At 54.4% G+C, this 17,521-nt stretch overlaps 1 protein-coding gene across 3 annotated transcripts in view; it reads right to left on the minus strand.

The window, feature by feature from the left end:
• The window catches only part of ZNF609 (zinc finger protein 609), a 75,065-nt gene that overhangs the window by 9,650 nt on the left and 47,894 nt on the right, over positions 1-17,521 (minus strand). For all 3 annotated transcript variants that reach the window (XM_030014800.2, XM_030014799.2, XM_030014801.2), the window contains exon 3: positions 7,709-7,934. In XM_030014800.2, coding sequence (XP_029870660.1) covers positions 7,709-7,934 — 226 coding nt within the window. The remainder of the gene's footprint in view (positions 1-7,708; positions 7,935-17,521) is intronic.

Here is a 17,521-nt window from a genome sequence, read left to right on the forward strand (position 1 = left end):
CTGTCAGACCCATGCATGGCCAGTTCATCGCATGGTTCAACATCACACAGCCATGATGCTACTGAGCTGTCTCCGGCGAGGCCAGGTCCTCAAGCATCGTGGGGACTGCTAGAGCGCTTGGAGGAGCATCCCCAGCCTTGTGGGGAGCAAGGAAATGTTGCCTCTGCAGTTGGAGAGGACAGCTGCTGAGAGCTCTGCTAGCTTTCTGCTAATTTTGGGGTGCAGGGGACCTCTTCAAGGCAACGGGATGACAGCCAGTGGCATTTCCCACCCCAAGGAGCAGTAGTTTGCCTGCAGGTCTGTGAACCAGCTCAGATCCAGAGTCAGTGTAGCCCCACATCCCATCTGCACCAGTGAGCAGGAGCAGGGATGCAGCTTGCACTGATGCTGCTCCAGGGCACCACCAAACCTCCAGCACCCAGAAGCATTCAAAGTCCTTCTTCTGTGAATTCCTCCTCCAGCTGCATCATCTTTGGGATGCCCCGGCTTTTGGATGCCCTTTCTTCAATTCATTTCCCCTCCAGCTGCATCACTTTTGGGATGCTCCAGCTTTGCCATAAGCCCTGCTCACGTGCAGGGAACCTGGCCCGACCCGTAGCCCCCAGGCTTTAGGACACAACACCCAAAGCTGTTGCGTGGCCAAACTGCAAAAGCTCCAGCTGCTGCTGCCAGGAGAGCAGAGGACACCACGGGGCAGGGGATGGCCAGCACAAGGGCCACCTCACCCAGCGAGGAGAGAGATCACTCAGCAATTACCCTCACGGGCAAAACAGACTCAACTGGGGAAATTAATTTATTGCTAATCAAATCAGAGTAGGATAATGAGAAATAAAAACAAATCATAAAACACCTTCCCCCCACCCCTCCCTTCCTCCCAGGCTCAACTCCACTCCCGATTTCTCTACCTCCCCCCCTCAGCAGCGCAGGGGGATGGGGAATGGGAGTTGTGGTCGGTTCATCACACGTTGTTTCTGCCGTTCATTCCTCCTCAGGGGGAGGACTCCTCACTCTTCCTCTGCTCCAGCGTGGGGTCCTCCCACGGGAGACAGTCCTCCATGAATTTCTCCAACGTGGGTCCTTCCCATAGGCTGCAGTTCTTCACGAACTGCTCCAGCGTGGCTGCCTTCCACGGGCTGCAGTCCTTCAGGAGCACACTGCTCCAGCGTGGGTCCCCCGCAGGTCACAAGTCCTGCCAGAAAACCTGCTCCAGCGTGGGCTCCTCTCTCCACAGGGCCACAGGTCCTGCCAGGAGCCTGCTCCAGCGCGGGCTTCCCACGGGGTCACAGCCTCCTTCGGGCATCCCCCTGCTCTGGCGTGGGGTCCTTCCCGGGCTGCAGGTGGAGATCTGCTCCCCCGTGGACCTCCCTGGGCTGCAGGGGGACAGCCTGCCTCACCGTGGTCTTCCCCATGGGCTGCAGGGGAATCTCTGCTCCTGTGCCTGGAGCACCTCCTCCTCCTCCTTCTTCACTGACCTTGGAGTCCACAGGGTTGTGTCTCTCACATATTCTCACTCCTCTCTCCGGCTGCTGTTGCGCAGCAGTTCTTTACTCCTTGTTAAATGTGTTATCCCAGAGGTGCTACCACCATCGCTGATGGGCTCAGCCTTGGCCGACAGCAGGTCTGTCTTGGGGCTGGCTCTGTCCGACACGGGGGGGCAGCTTCTGGTGTCTTCTCACAGAGAAGCCTCCCTCTACCAAACCCTTGCCACAAACTCAGTACAGTCTCCCTGGCAGGGTCAGAGGGAGATAGGATCATTCCATTAAACCACACCAGGATGGATGCTCCCGTGGCAGATGACTGTCCCTGGCCGTCTAATGCCCTGCTTTCCAAGGGACAGGAGGGCTACGAGAGGGGCCTCGGATGCTGGAGCATGGAAAAAGCAGCAGGCAAACCTTCAGCTTGGGTCACACCAAGGGACAAGGAGCCAGCACGGGTGTGTTTGTGAGTTCTGGTGACTGAAGTGACTGTGGGAAGTCGCACCGCATGTCGCTAATCCCATGGGATGGGCATTTAGTTCACCAGGACCTGCTGAACACGCACAACACCCACTGCCATGCTCTTGCCCAAACCCCGCAACAAGTGTCCACCTTTGGTAACACTGATGATGTGACTATGAGCAAGGTTCTAACATCATCCTGCAAGAGGACAGCCCATCCCACTGCGACACACGCTGGCCAGCACCCACGTGGGAGTGGGGGCCGCAGCTCTCTCTCCATGGCCTGAAGGCCATCCAGAAGATGTCTCCAGGATTTTGGGGACCTTGGTGCCTCTCATGGCTTGGAAGGGCAGGCAGAGCACAGCCACAGCACCAAGCCCCCAGAGCCACCTGCAAGCAGCCTGGACCTCCATCCTCATGCTCCTGGAGGAAGGAGGCAGAGGAATCGAAACCAATTTAGCTCCCAGGAAAGTGTGGCAGAGCAGCTTGCAGCTCAAGAGCCTCCTTGTAAACAAGTCCTTTAATCCAGCGCTCGGCAGCTAAAGCAGGAGCCCCAGCTGGTATTACCTGGGGCAGTTACAGACATGCCTTAGGGAGGTGGACGTGAGCAATAGTCCTGTCTGGAGCAGAATATTGCTCACCTATTGATAAAACAGCCTCCGTACAAAGCTGACAGATGCTTTGAGAGCGATAAGCGGTGCATTAGCTCTCCTCCAGCTTCCCGCACTGTCAAGCCAGCAGATATTAGACACGAAGCGGTGGCGCCGGGGGAGCACCGAGGAATGATGCATAATAAAGCTCTGCTTCTCTACACCAACACGCGAGCAGCCACCGTGCTCGGGGGATTTGCAGCCTCCCCATCCATCGGTGAAACAGGAGGAGGGTGCGAGGCAGCAGCCTGAAACACCAGCAACCCTCGCAGCACTGGAGACAAGATGCCCTGTCACCGAGCGGCACCGGATGATGCTCCCACCCGGAGTGAGCTGCTGGATTGCTGATCTGAAGATGAGAGCGGTCACAGCCGTGTTGTCACAGCTTTAGGAGGCTTCGCAGGAGCGCGTCGAGCCTGTGCATCAGCTCAGCAACCTTGGAGGGGATTTACAACCACTCGTTACTTTGGGAAATGCCATTAAAGCAAATGAGAAATCTATATTCCCGCTCCTCACCCTTGCTGCATCAGCCTTAAAAACTCACCTCCTGTTTCTGGGTTCAAGTATGCACGGCTAAGAAGACTGGAATGTGGACGCAGGGGATGACGCAGCCCCCTTTGAAGCCCCAAAGGCCACCCATAAGCAGTGCAGTCTTGGCACATCCCCCTTTTAAAACATCCCCAGAGGCAAAGAGCAACCGGAGGCGCAACTGAAGGCTGCGGGTAACAGCGAGGCAGCACACTCAACAAGCAAAGCCATCAAATCTGGGGTCAGGCTTCCTCCCGGTTGCAGTAAAACCTTCCAGTCTTTGCCCTCATCCTCCAATCCTTCCCCATCCTCTCCCAATCTATTGCATCTCCTGCTCCAAGCAAGGACACATCCACGCCGGCATCTGCAGACCCCAGGGGTGCTCACGCTCCATCATACCCCCAAGACATGTTTGCAAAAGGGCAATCCAAACACCCAGAGTGCACAAAGCTCGGCCATGGGCAACCTGCCATCGCCGTCCCAGCACGGAGCTGGAGGAAGGGATGCAGAGAGAGTTTGCTGCCGTTTTCTCGGTGCTGCCACACCATGATCCTCATTGCTCAGAGGTTTTGCGTGCCAGATGCCAGCTTCTTTCAGCTGTGAACAGCACCGTTGTGGCGCTGGGAACCGGTCCGCCTGCTGCAAGTGGAGGTAAGGAGGTGACATGCTCCAAGCCAGGTGACACCAGCTCCACTGAGGGGGAAGGAGGAGACCCAGCAGCTAATGAGGCAGCAGAGCGATGCTTTCCGGTGTAATTAGATCAGTTAATAGTTCCTGCAGATCAAAATCACACCTAACAGAATTAGGGGAATTACCAAGACAGCTGCTCCCCACCAAAGGCGTTTCAATAAAACACATCCCTGCACAAGACAGGCTCAGCAAAGGGACAGTGTCACCAGCATGGCCGTGGGAGAGCACGTACAACCGGTGCCCACCACTGGCAAGATCAGACCTCAGCCCGACACCAACATGGAGCAGCGGCGAGGCAGATGGACCAAAAGCCCAGAGCCAGATGTTTGGTGGTGGGACCCCACCAGGATGCCTTTGGCAGCGATCACGGTCTTGCAGCAGGTTTTCTAGCAGGCGGAGAGGACAAAGCTGGTGTTCAAGGCAGAAGGGATGTGGTGGAGCTTCGTGCTCCCGTCTCAGATGGGTCAGCTCCAGCTTGTCCTTCTGAGGCTGCTCCAGCATTGCTGGGCTTTGGCTTTAGGAGCCTTTCTCCCCAGTTTCACAGCCCCAGGGCCAACCCAAAAGCCATTTTCTATAAAAAGGGAGCTCTGGTCAAAGAACCATGTTGCCTTCCTCTACCCAACCCCTTCCAGAGACATTTGAGGCAGGCAGATGTCTCCAACAAGCCATGGGCTTCTTTGGGGTGAACAAGCTAGTAAACAGCAACTGCCTGAGCCCAAATACACTTTTGCCAGCGTGCGCGGAGCAACACAGATCCCTTCGGCTTGGGGCAACATGCCATTACCACACAGCTGGGAGAAGAGCAGCTTGCAAAAAGGTCCACGTCAGAGCAATTACTACAGGAGTCTAAGGGGCACGTCCGACACAAATCCATTTTTCAAGGAGGCATCGTGCTGCTGAGAAGAGATGCCCATCTCCTGAGAGGCTCGGTGGGAACCGCTCGCGATGCTGCCCAGTGGCAGGGGGCCAGCCAAGATCCAGAAGTGTCCACAGCATCCTGCTCAGGGAACCGGGACGTAAGTGGGAGCAACTGTAGTTCTGTACCTCCCCATGCCAATCGTTCCAGGGGATTCAGGGATCTCACCCCTGGGGAAAAAGCAGCTGCTGTAGTTGAGCCAGCAAGCTCCTCTCCACCATTGGAGAGGATTCTTGATGCAAGCCAAGAGCTGCTCCTGCTGCCCTGGGGTCTTTCCAAGTGGTCCAGCGAGGCTGCAGCATCACAAGGAGCACACAGGGAGAGAGACAGACCCCTCTGGGTGAGGGTGCTGAGAATCCTCTGGAGATCTTGGGGATAGTCTCCAGACACACAGGCGTGCTCACACATGGTGAAAGCATCTTATTTGACTTTGCAGACATCCCCTTGGTGTAGCTTTCTCCTCTGTATCCTTTGGGCAAGGGGAGATGCTCGCTGCATCCATTTCACAAGCTCCAGTTTTGGACAGCCATGGCCAGCATCTCCTCCAGCATTGCCCTTGACTCCCACCATTAACAACGGGAAGGCAGGAGAGAGATGCCAAGCCAGAAATAGGGACAGTTTCACCCTGACTTTCCACTTGAGGACGAGAGATGCTGCTACGACAGGAGCCAACGCGTGCAGATGACCAGAAGTGACCAAAGGCAACGGCACGGCTTGTCTTCTGCAGGGCTGGCCATAGAAGTCATCGCACCCGACAGCGGCAACCAAGCAGCAGCTGGCAGAGAAGGATCTTTGCGCGAGTTCATTGAATCACTGCAGACTAAAAATAGCCAGGCTGTGGGAAATCGCGGGGCGCCCCCGAGGCACACGCCGAAACAGTGGCTGCAGAAGCAAGGGGTAATGCGGACAGACAGGCAGACGGGCCGCAGAGCTTCATGGTGGGGTGAGGAGCAGGAGAAAAGGGAGGGGAAACCAGAAACCGCTCCCATGTCACTGCCTCTCATCCAGGAATTGGCGGAGGGGAGGATGTTTTTGCACTCTCTGCCTTGGGGATGCTCTGTTCATCCCTCCTGGCACAGCCACGTGGGCTCCTCTGCCCACCATGAGCCTCTTCTCGTTTTCCACCCCAAAAAAAGCCCCCTACAAGGTCCAAGCTCTCATCAGCTTTGCCGCTGCCCATGGAGGTCTCCAGCAGTCCTGGATTTTCAGCAAACTCTGCAGCTCTGGGGCTTCTTCGTTGAGGAAAATGACACCAGAATGGCATGCTGGTGGGGATGTGGAGGTGGTGGGGGGCTTAGCGTGCAGCCCCAGAAGTGCTCCTCTGCACTGCTGCATGTCCCAACAGTCAGCCCAGCCGTGGCTCAGTTTCCCTAGCTGAAGGTATTGCATCTTGTAAAGCAATCAGGCTCTTTGTAGACACCGAATAAGCGGTGCCAGTGTGCTGGTAGCTCAGCAGATCTTCCGCGGGTTTCCTCTGAGCAGATCCCCCTGGCAGATCCCCCAGCCCTGGGGTGCGCAGAGCAGGGCTCCTGATTGTTCTTGCTTTGTGTTTTCTTGTACCCACCAGCAAGCCCAGCAAAAAGAAGAGGATCCTCAGGCCCAATTTTACAACGCGTGGTGTCCTTCTGCCTTGGAGCAGCAGCAGAAATGCACTTCCAGCTCCTGGCTGCCTCAATCTGGATGAGTTTTTCCATATGGAATGGATGGTGAAGCAGAGAGGGCAGAGGAGTGTGGAGGTCCCCATCCCAAGCTAGCACACCACAGTCTCCTCCAGCATGGTCCATACACTCCTCTCTTCCCAAATAGTTCAGGTCACGATGCTTTTCCCAATGGGAACAATTTCAGTGCTCACCACCTCCACATCGGGGGCCATCACAGCACTCGGTCCTGCACCAACCACAGTTTCAAAAAACATTTTCCCAGTAGGGAGAGAGGAAATGCAAACTGGGCCCATCCCCACCTTCCCAAAGTACAGGGCAAGAAGGGAACCCCCCTGGTAACAGCTCATGGGAACACAGGTTTCAGTTCAGCTTCCATCAGAGATAACAAAGACAGCAGCAGTGAGGAGCAGCCAGGGGATAAAGGCCAACAGCTTCATTTGCACGCAGTGGCGATGGAAGAGCAAGAGCAGATGTCCAAGAGGAGCTCTTGGGTACCCAGCTGAGATGAACCATCAACTGGCCTCCACCACTGCTGCTCTCTCACCTTTGTGCTTCTGGGCTCTGTTTCTGCTTCCAGACCCCAGCTGAAGCCAGACACAAATACGAGGAGCTCACTCCGAGCCTCCCAAAGCAGAAACCTCCAGCATCCCAACAAGGCTGGAGGGAAGGCCAGGTTCCAGCACTCGCCGTGGTCCACTGAGCCACCTATTCATCCCTGTGTTACTTGGCAGAGCCCCAACAGCAACGAAAACCCATCAAAGGACCTGGGAAAGCAAACCAAGCTGTGCGCAGATGAGACGAGCTCCAGCGGAAAAAAAGATTCGATTGGCTTGGCAAGAGAGACGAGAGCCTGATCTCCCGCCGAGTCGATTTTGAAAGCTCCGCTGGGGTTTTTTAATCCAGCAGGAGATTTCTGCCACCTCCCAGGGTTTGAGCGTTTTTGTGACAGACCTGTGGGTTGCCAAGCAGAAACGAAGTCAACTCCGTCAAGTTCCCATGCAGGCTGGCACGGCCTTTCCTCTGGCACCTCCAGAACAAGTTAGCTCTTGTAGAAAGGCAGAGAAACGGCAGCTTAGATTTTTGCCTGCTGTCTGGGCAAGGGGATAACGCAACGCATTGGGCTGACGCAAGTTTTGGCCCGTTACTCCCTTTGCTGGACAGATTAAGGGCTGCTCCCACACAGCTCCTCTGTCCTGACCACCCAGATGGTGGGGGGAAAGCCCAGGACGTGCCAACAAGCAACACAGCAGGGACACGGGAAGGAAGGGATTGTCGTAACTCCAAAATGACATTGTAGGAGAGCTAAAAGCTCTCCGGTGACACTTACCGTCCTCCGTCTCTTGCCAGACGATGCCCTCCAGGTTCACGCTGGTCCCAGGCTCGCAGGGGCCCAGGCACTCGGGCTCGGTGGCCAGGGCCACGTCGCAGGTGTTCACTCCCACTGAGCGGGTGCGTACCATGATCTGCTCACAAGGCGACGAGATGTCGTTGTTGACGACGGGGACAAGGAGGTGCAAGGGCAACACAGCAGGCGTAGAGACCGGAGACTCCATCTGTGGGGAAGGAGAAACACGCCGGTCACCATCGGGAATACGGGAAGGAGAACGAGTATCAACAGGCATCTACATTCCTGGAGAACCTCAAGCCCAGGGCTGCCACCTTCTCAATGCCTGTGCCAGCAGGCAGTTCAAGTCCCACACCCCGTCAGAGGACAAGGATCTCGCAGATCTCTCCCACCCTGGCGTGCCCATACCCACGTAACCCTGAAGAGCCAGCACTTTGTAGTCATATAGATCACACCCAAACGTCCCTCTGCAGGAGATATCTGCTCTCCCACTTGAAAGAGTTTCTGCCAAGTTCCTTCCCTGACGGCAAAGCCGGTCTAATCATCCCCGCCGAGGATGCCTTTTGGCTATTGCTCAGATGTTAATGCAGTCAATGACTTTGGACCTGATGGCTCATTAGAAGAAAAAAAATTACAGGCTTCTATTCAACTGGCAGGACAGGACAAACGAGTAGCGGTCTCCCTCCAGCACCCATGAAAACCAACATCCTCCTCCTCCCAAGTCTACCCTGTGACCACCTGAAGATACAGGCATTCAGATGACATCTCTCTTCTCTGCACAAGTATCTGCTTCAGAGCCTGATCCGGCCGATGGCAGAGCCAACTGCACCAGCCATCATGCTCTCCTTGCACATGGAAACCACATCTCACAGCCAGAGCCAGCTTGGAAAGCCAACACGGCAAGTGAAACCACGGCCAAGTCACCCTGCCGCTGACAAGCCAAGGTCCTTGGCCGCTCTGCCACGCTAGCAGATTACAGCAGTGTTAGGAGAAGGATGGCTGACGGGCTGATTTTCCCTGGCCAAGGGAAGGGTAGGGTGGAGACCATCCTGTCCTTCGGGGTTCATCAGCCAAGCCAGCCGCAGTCAGTCATCCCGTCGCCCTGGCTCACAAGGATTTGCAGCAGTTTTGGGGCTAGCTGCTCATCCTCTGCTCAGACCTCCTCTCTTTACAGTTTATGATCTTGGTAAGATACTGAGCAACCTCAAAAGAGAAGCACACTGAGGAAACTAATCAAGTCAGCAGTGAGCGCTGATCTGGGTTTCGGTTTCAAGCAGGGGAAGATCCCTCTAGAGCATCCAGCACTACACCAAGAGATGTCCCCCTAAGCCTCTGCTGAGGAGAGATGATTATAAACCTGAAGAGGCCAAGCTTGCTGGCCACCAAGAGCAGACACAGACACCAGCCCATGACAACCTCCAACCTTGTTGCTGGCTCTCCTTGGCCACTGCTGCTGACAGCCACCAAACGGTCAGACTTCCACCCTGAACTGGCATCCCAGTCCTGACCAGCTGCCAAAATCATCTGCTCCCTCTCTTGTTCACACACCTCCTTCCTTTAAGCAAGATAAATAACTCCAGCAGAAGCGTGCATGTCCAACCTCACCTGCCCCACAGAAAATGGTGCCCAGAACTACAGCGAGTGGCTGGAGCATCCCATCTCCCCATCAACTCGTGGCCCCACAAAGCCTCTCCGCATCCTCAGCAACACAAACACCATCCGCGAGTGAAGAAGGTGCAAGAGGCAAATCTCTAGGCAGAGGAGCACATCACATCCACCCAGCGGCTTTCTGCCTGCTCCCACAGGGGTGGCTGCAGGCAGGGGACAGGGAATGTGACCCCCGTGGAGAACTTGGAGATCTTCTGGCTCTGCCAGGGCAAGTGGATTTGCTCTTCCAGCACCTTCTGCCTGCGTGCCTGCAGCCCTCTCCTTGTTCTGCGTCCGTCCACTCTCCGGACAGCTTGTCAGAGCACATCCACCCCACTGAGCATTAAAGATGGCCTGGAGGTCTCAAACAGCAGTGGCTGCACCACAAGGTCCCCTCTGCCAGCAGCACAGCTCGTGCTCCACAGCTCTTTTCCCCACGCACTGCCTCCGACCTCCCACTGGCAGGACCAGCTCTCCCCCAGGAGCCCGTCCCCAGCTCTCCATTGCCACCCACCTCCAAGGCTGCCCCGTGGCCGGTGCCCCAGCTGCATCCCATGGGATTTGAGAAGGGTGTTTTTGGCATAACAAGCCTGCCAGAGAGGAGGGCTGTGCTCCCACAGACAAATCACTCCCCCCCTGCCTCCCAAAATACAGCAACCTCATCCTGCCCATCTCATCAGATCCAGGGCAAGGAAGATCTTGAAGGAAGCGTGAGGCTCCTTTGAAGGGGCTCAAGAAAACAAACCGCTCCTCAACACCAGATTTTGCAAACCAAAAGCAAGTCTCCAGCAATGAAATAGCCAGAGAGGAACCAGGCAGGGCTGCCTGACTTTGGAGGGGAGCAGCAAAAGCCCAGGCGGTGATGGGGAGCACTCGCCCCCATCGCCCCAGGAGCAGCGGCTGCGTGTGCACACCAAGGACCTGCGGGTTTTGAAATCGTTCAGCTTCCTTCCACTTTGCGACAGAAACCACAGCGCAGCACAGGAGCGTTTAATTACAGTTCCAGCTCTGCTAATTATCGCCCGGTCACATTCGTAATCTGCATTATGCCATGGTGCATAATAAGCAGCTCGCTGAGATCTCTCTAATAAGCGAGGCGGCTTGATGGGATTTCATATTTCACCGTGCACTGGAACAAACAGAGCCTCGTTTAGCAACCGTGGGGAGACAAGGCAGCTCTCCTGCTCCCTTGCCCGAAGCTCAAGAGCAAAATAAAAAGGCCCAGTGTGGCTCTCCAAGGGCAAGGGCAGAACAGAGCTGCCTCGCTGGGACACATCCGAAAAAAGCCAAAAGCCATGCCAGAGGAAGAGTCAGATGGATCAATGCCTGAATCCCCCCGCCCCGCTCCATGCGTCTTATCTCCCAGTGCCACGGCTTTTCATCCTCCTGCTTTATCAAGCAAGGTCAGGAGATTCACCTGCTGGTGGCTGCATGATGCCTGGGGGGAGCCAAGGCAGCCCCGGGTACCGCAGGGCAGCTCTGCCGGCCGCTCTCACTGTCGGCAGGCACCCAGCTCTCTCCGTTGGGCCACAAGCCAAGGGAGATGCTGGCATCAGGGCCATCGGGCAGCACTCATACCCTCGAGCAGCGGCTTTCGCATCTCCTCCAGCCAGCAAGGCTGAGCTAGCGGAGATCTCCAGCTCCCCGAAGCGAGCCCTGCACCCTCCTGGCTTCCAGCTCCAATGCACGCTACCCCCCGAGCAAATCACTTAACGCTTCTGGGCCCTAAATCCCCTTTGCAGAAGGAAAATTTATTTCTCTTTCCTTGCTGGGTAGGCTCGAAGATTAAATGCTGGTGAGTGCAAATGCAGCCGCTACGTGCTTGCTGCTGGAGGGAGCTTGTATGTCTCCAGCAACCGCTCCGCAAGAGTTACATGGGGTGAAGCTTCCCCGTACCGGCGCTGGCCGTCCGCGTCCGCCCGCCACTGCCTCCCCTAATGAAAGCCCTTTGTGTTTCTCGCGGAGGCTTTCCCATCACGAGGAACGTGCTTTCACCACCGCCGAGGACAGAAGTGGAACAGAGCCAAGCCCAGGCGGCGGCCAGCACAAGCACTGCTCGACGCGGAAAAAGCAAATCCACTGAGAGTCTGGGGCAGTGCCGATGGCACCAAGCAATGCCTGTCCTGGGGAAAGGGTTCCGGGTGGGTAACTAAAACCTACCCCTCGTCAAGGCCCTCACTCAAAGGTGGGACAGGGTCCCACGTGAAGAGAAGCACGGTGGTGGGTGCTGGCAAAGGGAGATGCACACAAAGCAGCTCCTGCCATCTTAGAGCTGTACCAGCGCAGCTTCGGTAACATCAGTCACCGTTAAGGGGACTTCAGAGCAGCAATTAGCTAACGGGAGAAAGAGAAGACAGCACAACAAAAATAAACACACCATACTAATTTTGATGCCAACCCCTAAACCACCCAGACCACTCACACACATTTATGTGTATTTTGGTTTGCTCCCAATAATCAAAGTCAACCAGGAAAGAAAAGTGCATTTTTGAGCAATAAAAACCAACAGGGACACCAAAAACACAGTGAAGAGCAACAAGCAGAGATATTTGTAGTGCATCTACAAGGACAGAGAGGGTCCGAACAACCACATGGTGTAGGGCACCCAGAGAGCTGCACCCCATTTGTCAGTGAGGATGTTGCAGTGGTCAGCGTGAGACCACTGATGCACCTGAGATGGTGCTGGGCTTCCAGTGTATCCCCACGTTAACGAGGTACGCAGCACGGTGGCCCATTTTTCTCATCTAAAACGGTCCTTCAACTCCTGCAAATGCAGATAAGACAACAAAAGCCCAGGGGAAGCCTCATTACTGGTCACAAACTCTTAGCTGCCATGTGTCAGGAGACAAAACATGGACCAAAACTGCTCCATCACAGAAGCATTGCTCAAGGCTGCAGCCAACACCTCCCACATCACTGCATGGCTCAGCCCAACGTTTGGGAGCTTTGATGTTGTCAGTCTTGTCCTGTTCAGTCACCACATCCCCAACACCTTTGCTTTTTCAGAGTAGGACCTGGGAACATGAACTTCCAACTCGCTGAAGAGAGAAAACCAGAGAGCAGATCCATCCAGTTGATGAACATCTTTGGTGGGCATCTCCAAACCTCAAAACTGCAGTACCTGAGGTGCCTTTCCACCAGTACCGGTGACCTTGGCAAGGATTTCAAAGAGGAACTGGAGTCTTCTCCAGCCTGACCGCCAAAGCTGGGTATGCAGAGCCTATGACAAATCCCTTTGCTGGCACTGGTGCCCACCACGCCTACGATTCAATCTTGAATCTACTTGCAAGCATTGCTCAATAAGCTCCAACAGACTCGCCCAGAGCTCCTGGTCACATCGCCCAGCAACAACATCCCGACACACTGGAGGCACACAACCCCAGGCAGCATGGAGGAGGTTCCAGAAGACCCCTCCCTGAATAGCATGGGTGGCAATGAATCCTGACTGTTTGCTGGCTGGATCTGCCTGGACCCCAGCAAGACAGTAGCCAACAAGAGCTTCCAACAAATCCCCGTATGCAGGGAAATAATGGTAGCACAAGCGTCAGGTCCAAGGATGGAGCCGGGAGCACGGCCTGGGGCACCGATCCCGACACTGTTACCCATTGCTCTTCCCTCTTGCTAGCTGGAGGGTGAGGTTGCTGACATCAGGATGTGAGGGGAAAAAAAAAAAAAAAAAAAAAAAAAAAAAAATCTGTTTTAGAAGAAAGTTTCCCTTCCCTGGAAAAATGCCAGCTTTATAAACTAAGCCAGTTATTTCTATGGGCCGCGGGAACACACTCAGGGAGGACATTGGGTTTAGTTGGTAAATCCGAGTCCACAGGACATCAGGGCAGCTAGTCCAAGAAAAAAGGAGGATCGCCATTTCTGACAGCCCCCTCTAGCAAGAAGCAGTAAATGTCACGAGAAGGAAGGATTAATGCTTCCACATGCTGTGGAGTGGAGCAGGCTCAGCATGGCACTCCCCAAATTCACTATGCAGAGAGGGCAAGCGAGTGTGGGACCTCGTGGCCAGTGCCACAACCAGAAGAGCCAGGCAAGTTGGACGGGAACTAAGGATTCTTAAGGAGCAGCGGTCCCAATGTCCCTCCTCGGATGATGCAGCTTGTCCTTGGAAGCCTGCAGGTAAAGCCAGCCCCAGGCTGCACAGCAGGCTGGGAGAGAGACACCCAGATGATCTGGACTGGCTCCTGCCATGCAGGACTCTCACCGTTCCCGAAACCAGAACCGGGAGAGGCCAATTCCCTGCCCTGCTCCTTGGTGGCTTGTCCCCAGTGCTCTTCACTGTCTGCTCTCGCCCCCCCAGACACCTGCCTGAAATTCCCAGCATCTCCCAGCCACGAGGCCGTCGATGGCACAGCGTGACAGGAAGGTTCTGCCTACAAAATGCTGCCTGCGCATCCTCTCCGGGCCATGCAAAGCACCTGCATCCCAGCTCTGAGGTCCAGCTGGTCCCCTGCACAGAGGGGCTTTGCCTCTATCCATGCAAATCCCTTCCCTGGCCGGCAAGTCCCTGCAGAACAGCAGGAGAAGATGGTGGCCAAACGGCTGGCACAACACAGCACGCCGGCTGGGGTCGGCGGGCACATTTCAAACTCAGACTCATCTTTATCTGCGCATTTTGGGGAGGACCTGGCTGGGGAAGTCTGCCCTGGCTGCACATGAGCAGGCCGTAACAACCAAAGCCTGGACAAGGACTTCTGCATGAAGCTCATGGCCCCACCTCCAGCATCGCTGAAAACAGAGCCGGTCACTGTTAACGGGTATATTGGGGTGCGACAGCCCATCCGGTAACGGCACAGGTACAATCTCCCACCGTGCCAATGACGAGGGACTGATCCAAACACCCAGGTGATCCGGACAGTCGTATGCGTATCAACCCTGGCCACACCGCTGGAGAAATGCAAATATTACCCAGCATGACCTCGGACAAGCCACTTTCTCTCCCCGGCAGAGAGGGGAATAAAATCCCTGCTTGAACACAACCAGTCTTATCTCACTGCTTGCAGCGTTTCGAGATCAAGAGGAGGCAGACACTGCAGAGGCACAGCCTTGCATATTACTGTGTCTTCAATAAAGCCAGGAATAGTATCCAAGACAGACGTGCTGGCACCAAGTCACCTGCTCCAACCACTTACAAGACTATCAGATCTGCTCTAGGAAGGAAAAAAAAAAAAAAAAAAAAAAGTCTCCAGTAGGAGAGAGGTAGCAAAGAACAGCGATGAAAGGGGACAGTTGACGTGAGTGAGAGACATGGGAAAGAAGAAATCCAAACTGGGACCGCCATGCATCAGTCCCGTCAGATGACTGAGGACGTGGTGCTGGGGTCTTGGTTCACCTACTGCCGACAACTGACATCCCATGGAGTGGCTGCACCAGGCTCGCCTGCTTTATTGAATTAAAATGCAAAGCAGCTCAGTTGGTGGTGAAAAGGGGAAAGATCCCATGCGGAAAAGCACTAGAGACGCATCTGGGTCAAGGGAGGGCAGAGGTGGTTGGAAACAGTGAGCCTGACCACAGATGGCTGCAAGCATCCTTCGCATTGACCAACCCAGACTTTGGCCCCTTCTTCAGCACCACTGCTGCTGTGCAGAGGCTGCTCCTGGTCACCAGAGTCATCCTCACCTCTGGTAGTGCTGTCCAAGCAGGAAAGCTCTGATGACGACAAGCAGCTTCCCACTGGGAACCCAGGTCTCACATTAAGCCACCACATCCCATGCCCACCTTCCTGTCAACACGGCCAACATGGCTGATGCGTGGTTGGCTTCTTACATTGCTGCTCTGCCTCCAGCATCCCCTGCACCGCCGACACAAGTCATGTGTCCTTCAAGCCAGGATGCTAAGCGGAAGAACCACCGTGGGGCAAGGTCTTGCTTTTATTTATTTTCTTTCCTCCAAACCCAACAAAATAACTAGGCAACTCTACCCAAGCAGAAAAAGGATCCTTCCCCGCTATGGGAGACACAGCAGGCCCATTTCCTGGGGACTTTCTCAACCACCAGTGCAGCCCAGTTCTTCAGTGCCTCCCTTCAGAGATATGCATGTCATCATCTTTCTGCTTTCTGGGCTGGAAGCCATCATCTGTTCCCCAGGAACTGGCTCCCCAGTAAGGTCCCAGCCCAACCTTCTTGCAGAAGACAGTTCTTCAAGTCCCTGAAACCCCCTCCAGCTCACTATGTCCATCTACAACAGGCTCCACCAGGTGCCATTCCCCGGCCGCTCTCAACCAACCACTCCCACGTTCATCTTCTGGTCTTTTCCCACTAAAAGACGTTCACGTAGGAAGACCATAAGCAAGAGGACCAAAGCCACAATGACAGCGAGGCAGATACATTTTCTGCTTTGAACCACGTGAAATTCATGCCCAAATCCAAGCAGCGCTCAAATGGCCACCGTTAATACCAGCACTCTTTGACCAGTACATTAGAGCAGGCAAAGGAGCAACATAAAAGCTTTCACGAGCACCTCGGTGCATCAATCTCCCGGAAGGAGGATATAAATCCAGGAGGCCTTTCATGAACCACTTGCCGCGGTGTGATGCGGCTCCAGCCACCGTTAAAAGCCTGCTGATAACCACTGGCTACACAAAACCCGGCCAAAGGATACAGAGGTTGCTAACAGCCAAGCTAGAGGCAACCCTAAAACCCAAATCTGCAAAGCAGGCAAGGGAAATCATGAAAAAGCAGCATCTTCGTGGCAAGTTGCTTTAGCCCTGCCAACTCCCCAGTGGGCAACAAGACCTGTGGGGTCTGTCTCATGCTACAGAGTACCCTGACCGGGATCCTGAGCACCAGGGCCACAGGTACATCCAGGAACAACCCACCATCCAAGCAGCTGTAGGGACAAAGAACATATGACAGAGCTTGGCATCTCCATTTAGGCTAATCAACAGGTCTGCCCTGCCAGTAAGTGTGGGTAATGCTGTAACTCCCAGAAGGCTATAAAGAAAGCAGTTAATCTCTGTTTTTAAGGAGAATTATATCATGCTTGAACTGAAGTTCCTACTGCAAGCATTGCCATGCCCACGCTAGGTTGTCGTGGTTTAACCTCAGTCAGCAACTAAGCACCAAGCAGGCGCTCACTCGCTCCCCCACCACCCAGTGGCATGGGGCAGAAAATCGGGAGAAGTGAAACTCATGGGTTGAAATAAGAATGGTTTAATAGAACAGAAAAGAAGAAACTAATAATGATAACACTAATAAAATGACAACAGTAATAATAAAAGGATTGGAATATACAGGTGATGCACAACGCAATTGCTCACCACCCGCCCACCAACACCCAGTTAGTCCCCGAGCGGCGATCCCCCTGCCCCCACTCCCCCCAGTTTATATACTAGATGTGACGTCACATGGTATGGAATACCCCATTGGCCAGTTTGGGTCAGCTGCCCTGGCTGTGTCACGTCCCAACTTCTTGTGTCCCTCCAACTTTCTTGCTGGCTGGGCATGAGAACCTGAAAAATCCTTGTCTTTAGTCTAAACATTACTTAGCAACAACTGAAAACATCAGTGTGTTATCAACGTTCTTCTCATACCTAACTCAAAAACATAACACTATACCAGCTACTAGGAAGACAATTAACTCTATCCCAGCTGAAACCAGGACACAGGTACACACCAGCATGAGCCCTAGACAGCAGGTTCCCACCGCAGTTAGAGGTCCCCATGCAAACACCCCAGGCCAGGTCCTTCCCAGAGGATACCTGACTCCTCCACCACCTTCAAAGAGGTCAGAAGAACATGGTACTCCCCATTTGCTGGGCACTATAAAAGAGACTGAAAACAGGCCCTCTGGAGAGGATGAATACCCTGAAGTTACCAATAAACCTTGGCCAGGATTAGCAGCCAAGGACCACAGGCCAAGGCAGACACTTGGTAGGTCAGGGCTGAGCACGAGAAGCTGGCACAGCAGCTCAGCTGTCGGTTAGGAAATGGCACAGCCCCACCTGCCTGCTTCAATCTTTTCTTCATTGTTTTTACCCAATTTTTCTCCACCTCAGTCTTGCAAGTCTAAACCTTCAATACCCAGGCACTGTGGCTGCTAGGCCCCCAGCAATTCGCGCCAGGGCACAGCCACGCAAGTGTGCACACCTACATGTAAACTCAGAGCATTAATAATTAAATCATTTAATTAATTAATGATGTC

The sequence above is a fragment of the Aquila chrysaetos genome, chromosome 5 (genome assembly GCF_900496995.4).
Source record: "Aquila chrysaetos chrysaetos chromosome 5, bAquChr1.4, whole genome shotgun sequence".
NCBI classification, from domain to species: Eukaryota; Metazoa; Chordata; class Aves; order Accipitriformes; family Accipitridae; genus Aquila; species Aquila chrysaetos.